We start from the raw sequence: 22980 nt of genomic DNA on the forward strand, positions 1-22980 counted from the left end.
GGAGGAGGCTCTGTGTGTGTGTCTGCTTGGCGACTAGGACACTGGCACGTCTGCTGGCTCCTCTAAGCTGCCCATGTGTGGGCATGAAGATAAAGCCCTTTGTGTGTTCACCATTGCTCGGTGTGTGTGTGTGTCACCATTGTGTATTTTATAGTCACACACATAGTCCCTTTTGTATTCTTTTTGAATCTCTGTTCTCCCTGATATCCTCATTTCTATCCAATACTGATAATTGACTTTGTTATATACATCCACCTGTGAGTAAGCCATGTGTACGTGTTTGTGTGTCTGTATCGATGCGTGCATGTGAACATGCATGTGTATGTGTGCAGGGGGTGGGGTGGGGTGGGGGGGCTTATATTTTAGAAATCCCTTTCATTTCACAAAAAGCATTGCATCAGCCGCAGCCACAGAAGAATTAGTGATATGCAATAAACAAATAACACAATGCAACATCGGTAAAAAAAAGCCTGGCCCAAAAAAGGGAGGGTTTTTACTCTAATCGTCAGTAGCGTCAATCATCTGATTAGAGTAAGCAGCTAAGCAACACCCTATGATTTTCCACTAGTCATTTAGTAAATGCCTTCCTCTCACTGTGTCCTATGGGTCAATGGATCCTTCAAGTTTCACTGTACAGATGAAGTTAATGCTGCCAAGATTAGAGCAGGTTTAGTGCAGAAGTCGGGTCAGAGCCACAGTCCCCTGCCCACACACACACACACACACACACACACACACACACACACACACACACACACACACTGAGACACACCTCAAGCCTGGTCAAATTACGCACACCACAGTGTAACCCTCCTAGATTATCAGCAGTGAGTTTAGTCCCTGACCGAGAATATCTAAATCACTCACATTCGCTTCTCACACCATCCCAAAATAACCCAGACTACATCCTCAACTGCTCACTGCACGTGCACACACACCCATATTCCGGTCCACCCATTCCTGCTCTGTTGTTGTTCTCACCATGTCATCCTATTTGGCCCCCGGGGGGATAAGAGATGGGTCTGGGTTAATATACTTCTGTAATGCACTACTTCACTGATATTTATAGAGCCTTACTAAATGGCCTTGTTTTTTTTGGAGCGCCGGAGCGTCTTGGAGTGCCGGGAGAATACCTAGGACAGGACAGGACACCCTTGTATTTAATCCAAAGAGGTTTTGGTGAGGTGTCCAAAACACACTGGATATACTGTAGTGCCCCATAGGGAGACAGATGAGAAGTATTGAGAGTATTATCCAGTCAGTGTGTGATATAGAAATAGAATCCCTAGTAATTATAATTCCATGGTTCCTTTCCTACCATGGTAAGAGAGGGGATGTGTTCCAATAGGCCCAAATTACTTCCTCTTCACGTCTCCTTTTCTCCACGGCGACTGATAGGTAAAAGCACTAAATGCCTTTTCATAAATCAGGTCCTCTGAGCTAAGTGATCAGGAAGGAAAGAGGACAGAGAGAGGATGCTATTAAAGAGTATTAGTAGACATTACAGATGTGCGATTTTAATTTGAGCAGTTTCTCACAGCAGGAAAATAATCCTGCAACAACAGGAAATGTGAATTAATGTCCCGAGAATTAGAATTAACTGACATTTTGTAGGGGTTCTTTCGATTTTTTGTTAGGGCAACAACAGGGTGATCAAATTAAGATCCTACACCTGTAGATGTCATACGTACACGTATATGTCATTTGCTACATGTACACTTTACTTGACTAGTCTAAGAGAATATTGGATTGTATGTTGTGTTTATAAATATATATATATATATATATATATATATATATATATATATACACAGTGAGGGAAAAAAGTATTTGATCCCCTGCTGATTTTGTACGTTTGCCCACTGACAAAGAAATTATCAGTCTATAATTTTAATGGTAGGTTTATTTGAACAGTGAGAGACAGAATAACAACAAAAAAATCCAGAAAAACGCATGTCAAAAATGTTATAAATTGATTTGCATTTTTAATGAGGGAAATAAGTATTTGACCCCCTCTCAATCAGAAAGATTTCTGTCTCCCAGGTGTCTTTTATACAGGTAACAAGCTGAGATTAGGAGCACACTCTTAAAGGGAGTGCTCCTAATCTCAGCTTGTTACCTGTATAAAAGACACCTATCCACAGAAGCAATCAATCAATCAGATTCCAAACTCTCCACCATGGCCAAGACCAAAGAGCTCTCCAAGAATGTCAGGGACAAGATTGTAGACCTACACAAGGCTGGAATGGGCTACAAGACCATCGCCTGAAGTTTGCCAATGAACATCTGAATGATTCAGAGGAGAACTGGGTGAAAGTGTTGTGGTCAGATGAGACCAAAATGGAGCTCTTTGGCATCAACTCAACTCGCCGTGTTTGGAGGAGGAGGAATGCTGCTGCCTATGACCCCAAGAACACCATCCCCACCGTCAAACATGGAGGTGGAAACATTATGCTTTGAGGGTGTTTTTCTGCTAAGGGGACAAGACAACTTCACCGCATCAAAGGGACAATGGACGGGGCCATGTACCGTCAAATATTGGGTGAGAACCTCCTTCCCTCAGCCAGGGCATTGAAAATGGGTCGTGGATGGGTGTTCCAGCATGACAATGACCCAAAACACACGGCTAAGGCAACAAAGGAATGGCTCAAGAAGAAGCACATTAAGGTCCTGGAGTGGCCTAGCCAGTCTCCAGACCTTAATCTCATAGAAAATCTGTGGATGGAGCTGAAGGTTCGAGTTGCCAAACGTCAGGCTCGAAACCTTAATTACTTGGAGAAGATCTGCAAAGAGGAGTGGGACAAAATCCCTCCTGAAATGTGTGCAAACCTGGTGGCCAACTACAAGAAACGTTTTTGCCACCAAGTACTAAGTCATGTTTTGCAGAAGGGTCAAAAAATGTTTTCCCTCATTAAAATGCAAATCAATTTATAACATTTTTGACATGCGTATTTCTGGATTTTGTTGTTGTTATTCTGTCTCTCACTGTTCAAATAAACCTACCATTAAAATTATAGAATGATCATGTCTTTGTCAGTGGGCAAATGTACAAAATCAGCAGGGGATCAATACTTTTTTCCCTCACTGTATATATATATATATATATATATATATATATATATATATATATATATATATATATATATATATATATATATATATATATATATATATATATATATATATATACAGTGCATTCGGAAAGTATTCAGACCACTTGACTTTTTCCACATTTTGTTACGTTTCAGCCTTATTCTAAAATTGATTTTTCTCATCAATCTACACCCAATACCCCATAATGACAAAACAAAAATAGGTTTTTAGACATTTCTGCACTTATTTACACCTATCCTCCCAGCCGGCTCGGTCCTCCCCTCCTGCTCCGTGGCTTGACGATTCATTGCGAGCTCATAGAACAGGGCTCCGGGCAGTCGAGCGGAAATGGAGGAAAACTAGACTCCCTGCGGACCTGTCATCTTTCCACTCCCTCCTCTCTACATTCTCTTCCTCCTTTTCTGCTGCTAAAGCCACTTTCTACCACTCTAAATTTCAAGCCTCTGCCTCTAACCCTAGGAAGCTCTTTGCCACATTCTCCTCCCTGCTGAATCCTCCTCCTCCTCCCCCTCCCTCCTCCCTCTCTGTGGATGACTTCGTCAACCATTTTGAAAAGAAGGTTGACGACATCCGATCCTCATTTATTAAGTCAAATGACACCGCTGGTCCTGCTCACACTGCCCTACCCTATGCTTTGACTTCTTTCTCCCCTCTCTCTCCAGATGAAATCTTGCGACTTGTGATGGCCGGCCGCCCAACAACCTGCCCGCTTGACCCTATCCCCTCCTCTCTTCTCCAGACCATTTCCGGAGACCTTCTCCCTTACCTCACATCGCTCATCAACTCATCCTTGTCCGCTGGCTATGTCCCTTGCATCTTCAAGAGAGCGAGAGTTGCACCCCTCCTCAAAAAACCTACACTCGATCCCTCCGATGTCAACAACTACAGACCAGTATCCCTTCTTTCTTTTCTCTCCAAAACTCTTGAGCGTGCCGTCTATAGCCAACTCTCCTGCTATCTCTCTCAGAATGACCTTCTTGATCCAAACAAGTCAGGTTTCAAGACTGGTCATTCAACTGAGACTGCTCTTCTCTGTGTCACGGAGGCTCTCCGCACTGCTAAAGCTAACTCTCTCTCCTCTACGCTCATCCTTCTAGACCTATCTGCTGCCTTTGATACTGTGAACCATCAGATCCTCCTCTCCACCCTCTCTGAGTTGGACATCTCCGGCGCGGCTCACTCTTGGATTGCGTCCTACCTGACAGGTCGCTCCTACCAGGTGGCGTGGCGAGAATCTGTCTCCGCACCACGTGCTCTCACCACTGGTGTCCCCCAGGGCTCAGTTCTAGGCCCTCTCCTATTCTCTCTATACACCAAGTCACTTGGCTCTGTCATATCCTCACATGGTCTCTCCTATCATTGCTACGCAGACGACACACAATTCATCTTCTCCTTTCCCCTTCTGATAACCAGGTGGCAAATCGCATCTCTGCATGTCTGGCAGACATATCAGTGCGGATGTCGGATCACCACCTCAAGCTGAACCTCGGCAAGACGGAGCTGCTCTTCCTCCCGGGGAAGGACTGCCCGCTCCATGATCTCGCCATCACGGTTGACAACTCTATTGTGTCCTCCTCCCAGAGTGCAAAGAACCTTGGCGTGACCCTGGACAACACCTTGTCGTTCTCCGCTAACATCAAAGCGGTGACCCGATCCTGTAGGTTCATGCTCTACAACAGGGGTGTCAAACGTACGGCCCGCGAACGGGTTCAATCCGGCCCGCGAGATGATTTAAAAATTAAAAATAAAAATAAATTAGTTTTTTTTTTTTTTTTTAAGTATAAAAATGCGCTGCAATTTTTCAATAAAATAAACTGCTGTTCCAATTGCGTCCACTGGATGGCGCAATAGCAATTGTGTTAAGCAAGCAAACTGTTTATACCGGGCCAGAGCAAGTAGGTCAAGCACGTGCAGCCAATGAGCTACTTTGTTTTGCCCGCGATATTTATTACGGCTTCTACTTTTAACATTATGTGCTTTGGCACCCTCATTGCCCCAATATGTCTCTGTCAAAAAAGAGAAAAGTGGACGCAGAGTGTTCCAAGAAAAACGGTCATCCTATTTAATCACGGAATTGAATGGGAAAGCTGTATGTTTGGTGTGTTCAGAGCATGTTGCAGTGCTGAAAGAATATAACCTTCGTCGCCACTATGTGAGTCTTCATGCCGACAAATATGACAACTTTCAAGGACAGCGGAGAAGAGAGAAGGTGAATGAACTGTTGGCGGGTCTGAAGAAACAGCAGTCTGTGTTTACTCACAGCCGAGACATCAGTGACGCTGCAGTGAAAGCTAGCTACCTCATTGCTAATGAAATCGCAGTGGCTTCAAAACCATTTAGTGAGGGTGAATTTGTAAAAACATGCATGATGAAGGCAGCGGAGATTGTGTGCCCTGAAAAGCGGCAGGCTTTTGCAAATATCAGCCTGACAAGAAACACAGTTGCAGACAGGATTTCCGATCTTTCAGTGGATTTGGACAGCCAGTTGAAGCAAAAAGTAAAGTCATTTATTGCGTTTTCGGTTGCAATTGATGAAAGCACGGACATTACAGATGTTGCACAACTGGCCATTTTTTCATCCGCGGAGTTGATGACACATTGACCGTCACCGAGGAGTTCGTGGAGTTGGTGCCGATGACAGATACAACGACAGCAGCTGATATTTTTACCGCACTCGTCGGCGCGCTGGACAGGGTCGGAGTGGACTGGTCCCGCGCTTTCAGCCTGGCTACAGATGGTGCGCCCTCAATGATCGGGAAAAAAGCAGGCGTTGTGACAAAGTTCAGAGAGAAAGTGCAATCTGCAAATGGAGGACGTGATTTTTTGACTTTTCACTGTATTTTGCACCAGGAGGCTTTGTGTTGCAAGTCATTAAAGATGTATAATGTCATGAAGGTGGTCATCCAAACTGTTAATTTCATCCGATCCAGAAGCCTGAATCACCGTCAGTTTGACAGCCTTCTCAGAGAGAAAGACCACATCTATGGCCTGCCATACCACACTGAGGTAAGATGGTTAAGCCGAGGTGCTGTGCTGAGGCGTTTCTTTGATTTACGAGAAGAAATTGAACAGTTCATGGAATAAAAGGGCAAACCAGTGTTAGAATTTCATTCCGCAGAATGGATGCCGGACCTTGCATTTATGGTGGATGTTACAGAGCACCTGAATAACTTGAACAAACAGCTGCAAGGGCGCAACAAAGTTGTCACGCAGTATTATGACAGCATACGTTCTTTCAAGTTGAAGCTGTCATTGTGGGAGACGCAACTTGCCGGTGGTGATGCAGCTCACTTCCCCTGTCTGAAAAATGTGTGCGCAACCCAACATGTGGCAGACATGAAGCGGTTCAAAGATAAAATAACGGGACTGTTACGGGAGTTTGAGCAACGCTTTCAGATTTATGTTTATATGTTTTTATGTTGATGTGCTATTGTTTTTAATTGATTTTATTTTATTTGTATATTTAACCTATTCTTGACTCTGTGGTTCTTGCACTTGTTTGGGGAACAGGATTTCATTATTTTTATCTACATTTCTGCCTGAGAAATGACACCCTGATATAGTTCTGTGATCTGTGATATACTTCTGTGAATCACTGAGGCATTGTGTGTTTGTGTGTTCTTTGTCCTCAGAACTTTCAAATAACTTGAGGTGTTTTATGATTAATAGTGATGTTGTGCTTTTGGACACTGTCCTCAGGCTCCAGCTTTATGTTTATATGTTTTTATGTTGATGTGCTATTGTTTTTAATTGATTTTATTTTATTTGTATATTTAACCTATTCTTGACTCTGTGGTTCTTGCACTTGTTTGGGGAACAGGATTTCATTATTTTTATCTACATTTCTGCCTGAGAAATGACACCCTGATATAGTTCTGTGATCTGTGAAACAGTTCTGTTAATCACTGAGGCATTGTGTGTTTGTGTGTTCTTTTTCTTTAGAATTTTCAAATAAACTTGACGTGTTTTATGATTAATAGTGATGTTGTGCTTGTACTATTTTGGACACACTGTCCTCAGGCTCCAGCTTTATGTTGTATGTTGATCGTATTAAAACAAAGAAAACAATCTGAAGTTGTTGTTTTTAAGTTATATATACCATGATTTTTCCGGTCCGGCCCACTTGGGAATAGATTTTCCTCCATGTGGCCCCTGAGCTAAAATGAGTTTGACACCCCTGCTCTACAACATTCGCAGAGTACGACCCTACCTTACACAGGAAGCGGCACAGGTCCTAATCCAGGCACTTGTCATCTCCCGTCTGGATTACTGCAACTCGCTGTTGGCTGGGCACCCTGCCTGTGCCATTAAACCCCTACAACTCATCCAGAACGCTGCAGCTCGTCTGGTGTTCAACCTTCCCAAGTTCTCTCACGTCACCCCGCTCCTCCGTACACTCCACTGGCTTCCAGTTGAAGCTTGCATCTGCTACAAGACCACGGTGCTTGCCTATGGAGCTGTGAGGGGAACGGCACCTCCTTACCTTCAGGCTCTGATCAGTCCCTACACCCAAATAAGGGCATTGCGTTCTTCCACCTCTGGCCTGCTGGTCCCCCTACCTCTGCGGAAGCACAGTTCCCGCTCAGCCCTGTCAAAACTGTTTGCTGCTCTGGCATCCCAATGGTGGAACAAACTCCCTCACGACGCCAGGACAGCAGAGTCACTGACCACCTTCCGGAGACACTTTAAACCCTACCTCTTTAAGGAATACCTGGGATAGTATAAAAGTAATCCTTCTACCCCCCAAAAAAATTTATAATACATAAATACATAAATAAATAAATAAATATATATATATATATATATAAAACTAATTAAAATTAAAAATATGGATATATGGATGAGAGTGTCTGCTAAATGACGTAAATGTAAATGTACATGTAAATTTACATTAAGTATTCAGAGCCTTTGCTATGATACTTGAAATTTAGCTCAGGTGCATCCTGTTTCCATTGATCATCCTTGAGATGTTACTACAACTTGATTGGAGTCCACCTGTGGTAAATTCAATTGATTGGACATGATTTGGAAAGGCACACACCTGTCTATATAAGGTCCCACAGTTGACAGTGCATGTCAGAGCAAAAACCAAGCCATGAGGTCGAAGTAATTGTCTGTAGAGCTCCGAGACAGGATTGTGTCAAGGCACAGATCTGGGGAAGGGTACCAAAAAATGTCTGCAGCATTGAAGGTCCCCAAGAACACAGTGGCCTCCATCATTCTTAAATGGAAGAAGTTTGGAACCACAAAGACGCTTCCTAGAGCTGGCCGCCCGGCCAAACTGAGCAATCGGGGGAGAAGGGCCTTGGTCAGGGAGGTGACCAAAAACCTGATGGTCACTCTGACAGAGCTCCAGAGTTCCTCTGTGGAGATGGGAGAATCTTCCAGAAGGACAACCATCTCTGCAGCACTCCCCCAATCAGGCCTTTATGGTAGAGTGGCCAGACGGAAGCAACTCCTCAGTAAAAGGCACATGACAGCCTGCTTGGAGTTTGCCAAAAGGCACCTAAAGGACTCTCAGACCATGAGAAACAAGATTCTCTGGTCTGAGGAAACCAAGATTGAACTCTTCGGCCTGAATGCCAAGTGTCATGTCTGGAGTAAACCTGGCACCATCCCTACGGTGAAGCATGGTGGTGGCAACATCATGCTGTGGGGATGTTTTTCAGCGGCAGGGACTGAGAGACTGGTCAGGATTGAGGGAAAGATGAATGGAGCAAAGTACAGAGTGATCCTTGATGAAAACCTGCTCCAAGGCGCTCAGGACCTCAGACTGGGGCGAAGATTCACCTTCCAACAGGACAACGACCCTAAGCACACAGCCAAGACAACGCAGGAGTGGCTTCAGGACAAGTCTCTGAATGTCCTTGAGTGGCCCAGCCAGAGTCCGTACTTGAACCCGATCGAACATCTCTGGAAAGACCTGAAAATAGCTGTGCAGCAACACTCCCCATCCAACCTGACAGAGATTGAGAGGATCTGCAGAGAAGAATGGGAGAAACTCCCCAAATACAGATGTGCCAAGCTTGTAGCGTCATACCCAAGAAGACTTGAGGCTGTAATTGCTGCCCAAGGTGTTTCAACAAAGTACTGAGTAAAGGGTCTGAATACTTATGTAAATATGATATTTAAGTTTTGTGTCCTTACAATGGATTTGTGAAGTGTCTTTTTTTCACAAAAGAAACCTATTTTTGTTTTGTCATTATGGGGTATTGTGTGTAGATTGATGATGGGGGGAAAAAATAATTTATTCAATTTTAGAATAAGGCTGTAACGTAAAGAAAATGGGAAAAAGTCAAGGGGTCTGAATACTTTCCGAATGCACTGAACAAAAAATATAAACGCAATTGAGTTAAAGTTCAAATGAGGAAATCAGTCAATTGAAATAAATTCAATTGGCCCTTAACGATGGATTTCACATGATTGGGAATACAGATATGCATCTGTTGGTCAGAGATACCTTAAACAAATGTGCCTCACAATGGCCCTCAGGAGCTTGTCACAGTATTTTGGGGCATTCAAGTTGCCATCGATAAAATGCAATTGTGTTCATTGTCTGTAGCTTATGCCTGCCCAAACCATAACCCCGTCACCATGGGGCACTCTGTTCACAACGTTGACATCAGCAAACTGCTCGCCCACACGTCGCCATACACATGGTCTGCGGTTGTGAGGCCGGTTGGACGTACTGCCAAATTCTCTAAAACGACTTTGGAGGCGGCTTTATGTAGAGAAATGAACATTCAATTCTCTAGCAACAGCTCTGGTGGAAATTCCTGCAGTCAGCATGCCAATTGCATGCTCCCTCAAAACTTGAGACATCTGTGGTATTGTGTTGTGTGACGAATCTGCACATTTTAGAGTGGCCTTTTATTGTCCCCAGCACAAGGCGCACCTGTGTAATGATGATGCTGTTTAATCAGCTTCTTGATATGCCACACCTGTCAGGTGGATGGATTATCTTGGCAAAGGAGAAATGCTCACTAACAGGGATGTAAACAAATTTGTGCAAAACATTTGTGAGAAATAAGCTATTTGTGTGTATGGAACATTTCTGGGATCTTTTATTTCAGCTCATGAAACACTTTACATGTTGCGTTTTATATTTTTGTTAATATACTGTATAGTACTCTACATGACCAAAAGTATGTGGACACCTGATCATCGAACATCTCATTCCAAAATGATGGGCATTATGTGGAGTTGGTCCCTCCGTTGCTGATATAACAGCCTCCACTCTTCTGCGAAGGCTTTCCACTAGATGTTGGAACAATGCTGCGGGGACTTGCTTCCATTCAGCCACAAGAGCATTAGTGAGGTAGGGCACTGATGTTGGACAATGAGGCATGGCTCACAGTCGGCATTCCAATTCATCCCAAAGGTGTTCGATGGGGTTGAGGTCAGGGCTCTGTGCAGGCCAGTCAAGTTGTTCCACACTATCTCGACAAACCATTTCTGTATGGACCTCGCTTTGTGCACGGGGGCATTGTCATGCTTAAACAGGAAAGGGCCTTCCCCAAACTGTTGCCACAAAAGCACAGTATCGTCTAGCATGTCATTTTATGCTGTTAAGATTTCCCTTCACTGGAACTAAGGGGCCTAGCCCGAACCATGAAAACAGCCCCAGACCATTATTCCTCCTCCACCAAACTTTACAGTTGTCACTATGTATTGGGGCAGGTAGCGTTCTCCTGGCATCTGCCAAACCGAGATTAGACCATCGGACTGCCAGATGGTGAAGTGTGATTCATCACTCCAGAGAAAGCGTTTCCACTGCTCCAGAGTCCAATGGCGGCGAGCTTTACACCACTCCAGCCGACACATGGCATTGCGCATGGTGATCTTAGGCTTTTATGTGGTTGCTCGGCCATAGAAATCCATTTTCATTTATTGTGCTGACGTTACTTCCAGAGGTAGTTTGAAACTCGGTAGTGAGTGTTGCAACCGAGGACAGACGACTTTTACACGCTTCAGCACTCGGCGGTCCCGTTTTGTGAGCTTGTGTGGCCTACCACTTCGCGGCTGAGCCGTTGTTGCTCCTAGACGTTTCCACTTCACAATAACAGCACTTACAGTTGACCGGGGAAGCAGGGGCAGAAATTTGACAAACTGACTTGTTGGAAAGGTGGCATCCTATGGCGGTGCCACGTTGAAGGTCACTGACCTCTTCAGTAAGGCCATTCTACTGCCAATGTTTGTCTATGGAGATCGCATGGCTGTGTGCTCGATTTTATACACCTGTCAGCAACGGGTGTGGCTGAAATAGCCGAATCCACTAATTTGAAGGGGTGTCCACATACTTTTGTATTTATAGTGTATATCAGATGACTTGTGGGTTAGGTTCTGATAGAGGGGAAGTAGTGGAAGTGTCTTGGAGCGTGCTTAGAGGAATGGGGTGCCCCGCTGACCAGGGGAAGGGGACAGAGAGAGGGGCAGAGACAGGGTAAACTGCCCACCCCTCCCCTTGCCTCCCCTCCCTAAGGCCCAACCTCCATTGTTCAGCAGTGACCCCACCCGCCCAAAACAGGGGGGGGTCACCAGTTCACCACATAATGAACCTGATTTGAGGTCAGTGGTCACGACCCCAACTTATGTTAGACGATGTCATTTCTAAATTCATCTTCTTACTCACCACACACACAATCTGCTCCCGGTACAAAAGACCAGTCAATGGAAACATTATGTCATTGTGGTCAATATACTAGAAAGTGTTTTTACAAACTCAAACTTGTGTAACCTTCACATCTGTGTCCTTACAATGGATATGTGAAGTGACATTTCTTGTAAAGCAATTTTCTTGCAGTTCCTTCATAAATGAGTCTGAAACCATCTTAGATAAGTGCGGGAAGTGATTAGTGGAACAATGAGACTGAAAAAGGAAAACTAGAAGCTTTATCTCATCTGTGCTGTACAAAACAGTACAAGGGCCTTATCATCACCCATCTGCATGAAATACCTATTCTCTACAGCGCCCTATCACCTACACATCACCAACTATACGAAAACCCTGTTCACTACATATCCTACCTCAGCACCCCACATAACACACTTAATATGTTGTGAAATCTGTTATGAATGTATTGTAATGTTTTTTAAATGTATAACTGCCTTAATTTTGCTGGACCCCAGGAATGGATCCCCATTGGCAGCAGCTAATGGGGATCCATAATAAATACAAATACAAATAACACCCACATGGACTAAGGTCAGAGTTCACTCAGGAGGCTGGTGTGTTCCCATTGGAGGGAGCCAGTGATACCTCAGAGATAGCGTATTACTACTGTACTTTACTGTATCTCCTTCTGCTGGTACGACCTGCTTCCTGTTACTAGCACAGAGAGGGACTTTCTTTCTCCATAGATGGAGGTCAATGTATCCATCCACGTACAGTACATGTCCCCGAATGTACTCTCACTGTTTCCCAAAGCATTATTAATCCCATCACACTGAGGCTATGTGCCCACTGTGATGCACTGTCCTGCCCCCTGTTTTGTTTCTGTATTTCTGTTATTGTTTTATTCCAGTCTAGAGTTCTAAACCCAGGTCACAATGTTCTGTGTGTAGTAGGGACACAGTCAGGCCAGTCAGTCGGGTCAGTCATTCAGGCCATGCTGTGTACCGCTCCATTCCATCCCGCTCCGCTCTCCTCTGCTCCATCCCGCTCCGCACGGATTTCCTACAGAAGAGACAGATTTGCATAGGGAAGGTCACCCGCTAACGTGATTGGAAAGTTTCCCCCAGATTGCAGCGCTGCGAGCCAGTAGGGGCTTTGTGTTGGATTATGCTAGATCTGGGTTGTATTGTTGCATTTAGTCAAATTACTTAAGCACTCATTTGGGATAATATTGGTCCTGACAGAGGCTATTGTGATTAGAGTGACGGCTGCTTCGGGTGTGATTGGAGGGGGGAGGTTTAGGGGGGTGAGGGGGGTGAGTGAAGCCCAGCATGGTGCTGATCTGACGGTGAGTGCGTTACCAGGGTGATCACTGTGGGCAACGAGGCTTGCATGAACACAAGTCTGTTTCCTCTTCTCATCTCCTGCTCAATGACGCTCCTGTCACCCATCTCCCCAAAGAGAGGACAAACATGAGTGGCCACGTTAACACACACACAGTCTCTGTCTGTCAAACTCACTCACTCTCACTCACATTTGAATACAATTATACTCCACTTCCTCACACAGGTTTAATCTCTTAAATCTTAATATCACCTTTATACTCCTTATATTCTCATCTGTATTTAAACTGTTTCTCTTAACTACTCCTACAAACAGGCAGGTACAGTATACTATCCCATCCCAACCACTCCACCTTAGTTTTGCCATTCCTGCTATCTCTTTCTAAATCTCTCATTCGGTTTCATCTAAAGTAGTTTTACATACATTGTACGAGTGTTCACTGAGTAATGACATATGATAGCTTGTTGAGTTCCCATAGACTTGCAAAACACTCCAACAATTATTCAAATGTCCTTCTCTCTGGCTTATCACTAGTGTTGTACAGGTTTATATCATGTCGCTGTTGAGGTTTGGGGATTATAATGATGGTTGTTACTTGTAAATTATGTTTGTATAATTTTCTAACGTTATCATATTTTATTTATGTAAATATACAGTGAGCTCCAAAGGTATTGGGACAGTGACATTTTTGGTTTTGTTTTGGCTCTGTACTCCAGCACTTTGGATTTGAAACGCCCCCCCCCCCGGTGGAACATGCACGGGCTGTGCCGGACTGGACACACGCACCACTGGCTTGGTGCGAGGGGCAGGAACAGGCCGGGCCGGGCTGGCGACGCGCACCACTGGCTTGGTGCGAGGGGCAGGAACAGGCCGGGCCGGGCTGGACACACGCACCACTGGCTTGGTGCGGGGAGCAGGAACGGGCCGGACCGGACTGGCGACACGCACCACTTCCTTGGTGGACTGGGTTCCTTTATATACCCCCGCTCCTTCTGCTGCCTAACCAGCTCCTCTCGCCGTGCCTACACTTTCCTTCTCCCTTTTAGCCTCCTGTAGCACCTCCCTCTGACCGAATAATTCCTGCTCCCTCTGAACCAATAGCCCCCGTAACATGGTGGCCTCCTAACCTGCAGATCCGCCCTTTAACGGCCTCCTGCTGCCTCGTCGTCCACAACGTGTGCCCCCCAAACATTTTTTCTTGGGGTTGCCTCTCGGGTCTCCGTCGTCGGCACTGTTGGCGCCGTTTCTCCTCTCCTACCTGGGCATCCTCCTTCATCGCCTTCCGGTAATGGACGGCCTCCTCCTCCGTAACCACACCGGCCAACATAGATCTACACGATCTAGATCTAAACATAGAAAATGCAACATAGAACATACCACACAGAAAATACACACCCTGACTAAACAAATACAAGTCCCCAGAGTCAGGGCGTGACAGTACCAAAGTCAGATTGCAGCTCTAACATAGCCTGGTCAACAGTTGGCACAATGGCATACATAACAGATACATTCTGCATACAGATGAATATTATGGTTGTATTAAAGTAGTCTAACGTTTAGTATTTGGTCCCAAATTCCTAGCACGCAATGATTACATCAAGCTTGTGTGTCACGAACGTCGTATGAAGGAGTGGACCAAAGCGCAGCGTTAGTTGCGAACATACTTGCTTTATTTAATTAAAGCATACACACGAAATAACAAAACAATAAACGACTCGTGAAGTCCTCAGTGACAATGACCGAACACGGAACAAAAACCCACCAACACAGAGTGAAAAACAGACAGTTAAATATGGCTCCCAATCAGAGACAACCAGCACACAGCTGACACTCGTTGCCTCTGATTGGGAGTCACTCAGTCAAACATAGAAATAAACAACCTAGAACACCCAACATAGAAACAGAAAACATAGAATGAACACACCCTGGCTCAACATAATGAGTCCCAGAGCCAGGGTGTGACATTGTGACATGCACTTGCTGTTTGTTTTGGTTGTGTTTCAGATTATTTTGTGCCCAATAGAAATGAACTTTAAAAAAATGTATTGTGTCATTTTGGAGTCACTTTTATTGTAAATAAAAAGTATTCAGACCCCTTCCCTTTTTCCACATTTTGTTACGTTACAGCTTTATTCTAAACTGGATGAAATTGTTTATTATTAATGACAAAGTGAAAACAGGTTTTTAGAATTTTTTGCAAATGTATTAAAAATAAAAAACAGAAATACATTATTTACATAAGTATTCAGACCCTTTTCTATGAGACTCAAAATTGAGCTCAGGTGCATCCCGTTTCCATTGATCATCCTTGAGATGTTTCTACAACTTGATTGGAGTCCACCTGTGGTAAATGTAATTGATTGGACATGATTTGGAAAGGCACACACCTGTCTATATAAGGTCCCACAGTTGACAGTGCATGTCAGAGCAAAAACCAAGCCATAAGGACGAAGGAATTGTCCGTAGAGCTCCGAGATAGGATTGTGTCAAGGCACAGATCTGGGGAAGGGTACCAGAACATTTCTGCAGCATTGAAGATCCCTAAGAACACAGTGGCCTCCATCATTCTTAAATGGAAGGAGTTTGGAATCACCAAGACTCTTCCTAGAGCTCGCCACCCGGCCAAACTGAGCAATCGGGGGAGAAGGGCCTTGGTCAGGGAGGTGACCAAGAACCCGATTGTCACTCTGATAGAGCTCCAGAGTTCCTCTGTGGAGAAGGGAGAACCTTTCAGAAGGACAACCATCTCTGCAGCACTCCACCAATCAGGCCTTTATGGTAGAGTGGCCAGACGGAAGCCACTCTTCAGTAAAAGGCACATGACAGCCCACTTGGAGTTTGCCAAAAGTTACCTAAAGGACTCTCAGACCATGAGAAACAAGATTCTCTGGTCTGATGAAATCAAGGTTGAACTCTTTGGCCTGAATGCCAAGTGTCACGTCTGGAGTAAACCTGGCACCATCCCTACGGTGAAGCATGGTTGTGGCAGCATCATGCTGTTTTTCAGCAGCAGGAACTGGGAGACTAGTCAGGATCGAGGGAAAGATGAACAGAGCAAAGTACAGAGAGATCCTTGATGAAAACCAGCTCCAGAGCGCTCAGGCCTCAGACTGGTGTGAAGGTTCACCTTCCAACAGGACAAGGACCCTAAGCACACAGCCAAGACAACGCAGGAGTGGCTTTGAAGTCTCTGAATGTCCTTGAGTGGCCCAGCCAGAGCCCGGACTTGAACCCGATCGAACATCCCTGGAGAGACCTGAAAACAGCTGCTGTGCAGTGACGCTCCCCATCCAACCTGACAGAGCTTGAGAGGATCTGCAGAGAATAATCTGAGAAAGTAATGTAAATGTGATATTTCCGTTTCTATTTTTAATACATTAGCAAAAATTTCTAAAAACATGTTTTTGCTTTGTCAATATGGTGTGTTGTGTGTAGCTTGATGAGGGGGAATAAAACATATATATATATAAGGCTGTAACGTAACAAAATTTGGAAAAAGTCAAGGGGTCTGAGTACTTTCCGAATGCACCTGTATGTTTCTAAACACGCCTACATTCATGTGGATGCTACCATGATTACGGATAGTCCTGACTGAATCGTGAATAATGATGAGTGAGAAAGTTACAGATCCACAATAAAGGTGACCCCAAAATTACACTACATTATTTACCATTCATTTATATTGGGCACAAAATAATCTGAAACACAACCAAAACAAACAGCAAATGCATCCAACACATTTGTAGAGTCACAAGCTTGATATAGTCATTGCATGCTATGAATATTGGACCAAATACTTAACTTTTGACTACTTTAATACACATATAAATTAATTTGTTCCTATACTTTTGCTCCCCTAGAATGGGGGGACTATGTACAAAAAGTGATGTAATTTCTAAACAGTTCACCTGATATGGATGAAAATAACCTCAAAATAAAGCTGACAGTCTGCACTTTAACCTAATTTCAAATCCAAAGTACAGAGCCAAAACAACAATACTTTTGAAGCTCACTGTACATGAATACAGATAATTTGTGATCAAATCATTGTTTTGAAAAATCAAGATATGTTATATCGCTTTGAAGTGTGTTTGTGTGTGTGTCTTATATGTATGATGATATCTGTGTACGTTTTAGACTTCGATGTTGTGCATACTGAAAATAAAGGGAGGATAACATTTTTTTTAAATGAATTTTACTCATGCAAATTGTTTTTCTTCTGTTTGTGGATTTATTTGTAAACAAAGGAAAATAAATAGCCTGCTAGTTTATCTTGAGCCACTATCGCTGGAATGCATAATCTCTCTCTCTCACATTCTCTTTCTTTCTCTTCCTCCCCCTCCTCCCTGCCTCCCTCCCCTCCTCCACATCCCCACCCCTCCCCTCCCCTCTCCTTCTCCCCACCCCTCCCCCCTCTCTCCCACCCTCCTCAGCTTGTTTCTGGACCAGTACAGAGGCAGCCTGGTTGATGCAATAAGGAGATTACTGCGACCAGACGTAAGTGTGTTTCAATTCACTCTGCAGCAACGGACTCCCCCGTAATTAGGCCTCACCCAGTGATTGAGACAGTAATGGAATGGCAGGATTAATATCATGTAATACTTTAGTACTTATTATGTACAACTTGAATGGAGTTCTATAATCTATTTAATGCTTTCCCCCTAATCATAAAGCGGGGAACTTCTCATATTTGCCCCCGGTGATAAGAGACACGCTGCGAGAGGCAAAGTAAAGGAAAAAAGGCTTCAAAGATAATGTGTGATTTCTATTTATCTGCCGGGATATTTCAAGTATTGGCTTTGGAAGGGAGAAGAGGAGGGGAGGAGGGGGTGAAAGGGGAGGAGGAGGAAAGGAGGGGGGTGAAAGGGGAGGAGGGGATGAAAGGGGAGGAGGGGAGGAGGGGGGTGAAAGGGGAGGAGGGGAGGTGGAGGTGAAAGGGGAGGAGGAGGGGGTGAAAGGGGTGGAGGTGAAAGGGGAGGAGGAGGAGGAGGGGGTGAAAGGGGAGGAGGAGGATGAGGAGGGGAGGAGGGGGTGAAAGGGGAGGAGGGGGTGGAAAGGGGAGGAGGAGGAGGAGGAGGAAGGGAGGAGGGGGTGAAAGGGGAGGAGGGGTGGAAAGGGGAGGAGGAGGAGGAGGAGGAGGAGGGGGTGAAAGGGGAGGAGGAGGAGGAGGAGGGGAGGAGGGGGTGAAAGGGGAGGAGGGGGTGGAAAGGGGAGGAGGGGGGTGAAAGGGGAGGAGGAGGGGGTGAAAGGGAGAAGAGGAGGGGAGGAGGGGGTGAAAGGGGAGGAGGAGGGGAGGAGGGGGTGAAAGGGGAGGAGGAGGAAAGGAGGGGGGTGAAAGTGCTGACGTGGTGACCGTGGAGGGTCCATGATCTTCGTTATCCATTCAGAGACGAGGAAGTGGTACTGATCCAAAACACTACAATTTGAACCCCTTGCCCCATCTCTTTCCTCCTCTTCTTCACCCTCCCTCTATCGCTCTTTCCTTCCTGGGTGTCCAGAGGGTATAGATAGATACCCAGGTCCCCCTCTAGAGTGATGCTATACTTAAATCTCCTGTAAGTTCACTGTAAATCATGTACTATGGCCTGTTTACCAGATGTACACGTCTAATGTACGCCATCCAGAGCAGGTTCACTCAGCACAACTCTCTACACTTATCCTGTATCCTTCTATACCCTGATATACCGTTGGTTTGGAACTTTCGCCCTCTTTTCCACAAGACCACTGTCCACATGTTGACTACGCTTCCTTTATTTGAATGCCATGGCTTTTGATGCCTTGTTTATCTCTAGTTATAATGCGGATAATTGAGATTATCTCAAAATTAGTCTTTAGACCTAATTTCCCTCTTTAATCTATCTCACCCTAAGACCACAGTACCACCACCAGACTGGCCCTAAACAGATTCCACAACAGATTGGCAAAACAATTAATTTCTCCTACTAATGATGTTAATTTGTTTTTCCAACATGGAGGCGTGCCATTCCCATCCGGCCAGCGCACACATCCTAATCAGCCCATTACAGTGGAATTGTTTTTTTGTTTTTTTGTTGGGCTGATGTTTTTTGGGGGGTGGGAGGGGGGGGGGGGATTCTGACTCCTCATACAGATGAAAAAACAGCTGTCAAAACAGGCTCATCTCCCTGTTATTCTCGTTTTTTTATGTTTATTTTGTTTGTGCTGCTGTGTGCCTTCCCATCCTCCCATTTAATTAAAACAAATAATATGATCAAAAATATGAAATAATATTTAAAGCCGAAGGATTTCAAAGAAACTTTGAACCTGGAGCTAATCCCCTTACTGCTGGTGGTCTGGCTGTGCTAGCTGTACTGGTTCATCTAGAAAGTGTGGATGCGTTTCAGCCATTGATTGGATTAGGTGAGCTTTAATATTTTAGTTTATTATCTAATATAATACCTGGGAGAAATCAAATAGAATGGAATCACAATAATACAGATGGCCACTCACTGGGTGACTGGCTGACTGACTGACTGGCTGGCTGGCTAGCTGACTGACTGGCTGACTGACTGGCTAGCTGACTGGCTGGATAGCTGACTGACTGGCTGGCTAGCTGACTGACTGGCTGGCTAGCTGACTGACTGACTGATTGACTGGCTAGCTGACTGACTGGCTGGCTAGCTGACTGACTGGCTGGCTAGCTGACTGACTGACTGATTGACTGGCTAGCTGACTGGCTGGATAGCTGACTGACTGGCTGGCTAGCTGACTGACTGGCTGGCTAGCTGACTGACTGACTGATTGACTGGCTAGCTGAATGGCTGACTGGCTGGCTGGTGGGCTGACTGACTGGCTGGCTAGCTGACTGACTGACTGACTGACTAACTGGCTGACTGGCTGGTGGGCTGACTCGCTGACTGGCTGACTTGCTGGCTAGCTGACTGACTGGCTGGCTGACTGTCTGGTTAGCTGACTGACTGACTGGCTTGCTGACTGACTGGCTGGCTGACTGGCTGGCGGGCTGACTCGCTGACTGGCTGGCGGGCTAGCTGGCTGGCTGACTGTCTGGTGGGTTGGCTGGCTGGCTGGCTGAGAGGAGAGCAGGAGAGCAGAGTGGTTAGAGCTCAGAGTTCAGCCTGGCCACAGGAGAGGCAGGACACAAATAACTGGGTCCACACACACACACACATATACACACCCCCATACACACACACACAAACACGCACACATACATACACATACACACACACACCCAAACATACACATACACTACTGTTTAAAAGTTTGGGGTCACTTAGGAATTTCCTTGTTTTCGAAAGAAAAGCAATTTTTCTGTCCATTAAAATAACATCAAATTGATCAGAAATACAGTGTAGACATTGTTAATGTTGTAAATGGCTATTGTAGCTGGAAACGGCTGATTTTTAATGGAATATCTACATAGGGGTACAGAGGCCCATTATCAGCAACCATCAGTCCTGTGTTCCAATGGCATGTTGTGGTTGTTAATCCAAATTTATCATTTTAAAAGGCTAATTGATCATTAGAAAACACTTTTGCAATTATGTTAGCACAGCTTAAAAATGTTGTGCTGATTAAAGAAGCAATAAAACGGGCCTTCTTGAGACTTGTTGTGTATCTGGAGCATCAGCAATTGTGGGTTCGATTACAGGCTCAAAATGGCCAGAAACAAATAACTTTATTCTGAAACTCGTCAGTCTATTCTTGTTCTGAGAAATGAAGGCTATTCCATGCAAGAAATTGCAAAGAAACTGAAGATCTCGTACAACGCTGTGTACTACTCCCTTCACAGAACAGCGCAAACTGGCTCTAACCAGAATAGAAAGAGGAGTGGGAGGCCCCGGTGCACAACTGAGCAAGAGGACAAATACATTAGAGTGTCTAGTTTGAGAAACAGGCGCCTCACAGGTCCTCAACTGGCAGCTTCATTAAATAGTACCCGCAAAACACCAGTCTCAACGTCAACAGTGAAGAGGCGACTCCTGGATGCTGACCTTCTAGGCAGAGTTGCAAAGAAAAAGCCATATCTCAGACTGCCCATCTTAATCTTTTATTTTTATTGGCCAGTCTGAGATATGGCTTTTTCTTTGCAACTCTGCCTAGAAGGTGAGCATCCAGGAGTCGCCTCTTCACTGTTGACGTTGAGACTGGTGTTTTGCGAGAGGGAGAAAAAGAGATGGTGAGATGGAGAAACAGTGGATGAATCACTTGACTGCTAGGTTATTGTTATCTATGCGCTGTTGAAAATTGTGTTTTACCGGAATAATAGTAAGCTACCGGAGACACAACTCTCATCTGGCTATAGCCTACCTGTTGAACAGGGCTTACAATAGATTTTATTTTGATTGTTCAGGTTCACCATCCGCAATAGTTTGGGAGTTTGGCTTTAAACAATCAGAGTGTACAAAACATTAGGAACACCTGCTCTTTCCATGACATAGACTGACCAGGTGAATCCAGGTGAAAGCTGTGATCCCTTATTGATGTCACCTGTTAAATCCACATCAATCAGTGTAGATGAAAGACAGGTTAAAGAAGGATGTTGAAGCCTTGAGACAATTGAGACATGGATTGTGTATGTGCCATTCAGAGGGTTTGGGCAAGACAAAATATTTAACTGCCTTTGAGCGGGGTATGGTAGTAGGTGCTAGGTGCACCGGTTTGAGTGTGTCAAGAACTGCAATGCTGCTGGGTTTTTCACGCTCAACAGTTTCCCGTGTGTATCAAGAATGGTCCACCACCCAAAGGACATCCAGCCAACGACATCCCTGTGGAACGCTTTCGACACCTTGTAGTCCATGCCTCGACAAATTGAGGCTGTTCTGAGGGCAAAAGGGGGTGCAACTCAATATTAGGAAGATGTTCTTAATGTTTTGTAATTTGTACATATAAATATATACATTCAGTGGGGTCCGAAATGATTGACACCCTTAAAGATGAGCAATAATGACTGTATAAAATAAATAATTCAAATACTGAGCTATGTTGTGTGCTCCAAGAAATTGGGAAATTATATTACTTTTTACTAATACAATTGGTCAGAGAAAGAGATTCTGTTGAACAAGTAATAACACATTTTCTCAAAAAGGTAGGAGTCAAAATTATTGACACCCCTAAATATTCTTATACAGTGGGGGAAAAAAGTATTTAGTCAGCCACCAATTGTGCAAGTTCTCCCACTTAAAAAGATGAGAGAGGCCTGTAATTTTCATCATAGGTACACGTCAACTATGACAGACAAAATGAGGAAAAAAAATCCAAAACATCACATTGTAGGATTTTTTATGAATTTATTTGCAAATTATGGTGGAAAATAAGTATTTGGTCAATAACTAAAGTTTCTCAATACTTTGTTATATACCCTTTGTTGGCAATGACACAGGTCAAACATTTTCTGTAAGTCTTCACAAGGTCTTCACACACTGTTGCTGGTATTTTGGCCCATTCCTCCATGCAGATCTCCTCCAGAGCAGTGATGTTTTGGGGCTGTCGCTGGGCAACACGGACTTTCAACTCCCTCCAAAGATTTTCTATGGGGTTGAGATCTGGAGACTGGCTAGGCCACTCCAGGACCTTGAAATGCTTCTTACGAAGCCACTCCTTCGTTGCCCGGGCGGTGTGTTTGGGATCATTGTCATGCTGAAAGACCCAGCCACGTTTCATCTTCAATGCCCTTGCTGATGGAAGGAGGTTTTCACTCAAAATCACACGATACATGGCCCCATTCATTCTTTCCTTTACACGGATCAGTCGTCCTGGTCCCTTTGCAGAAAAACAGCCCCAAACCATGATGTTTCCACCCCCATGCTTCACAGTAGGTATGGTGTTCTTTGGATGCAACTCAGCATTCTTTGTCCTCCAAACACGACAAGTTCTATTTTGGTTTCATCTGACCATATGACATATGTCATTCTCCCAATCCTCTTCTG

At 44.7% G+C, this 22980-nt stretch overlaps 1 protein-coding gene across 1 annotated transcript in view; it reads left to right on the forward strand.

Moving 5' to 3' along the window:
- camkmt (calmodulin-lysine N-methyltransferase) overlaps positions 1–22980 on the forward strand; it is a 51191-nt gene that overhangs the window by 4709 nt on the left and 23502 nt on the right. The window contains exon 3 of the mRNA XM_084142120.1: positions 17506–17569. Coding sequence (XP_083998246.1) covers positions 17506–17569 — 64 coding nt within the window. The remainder of the gene's footprint in view (positions 1–17505; positions 17570–22980) is intronic.

Source organism: Coregonus lavaretus, assembly GCF_964263955.1.
Source record: "Coregonus lavaretus genome assembly, chromosome: 25".
NCBI classification, from domain to species: Eukaryota; Metazoa; Chordata; class Actinopteri; order Salmoniformes; family Salmonidae; genus Coregonus; species Coregonus lavaretus.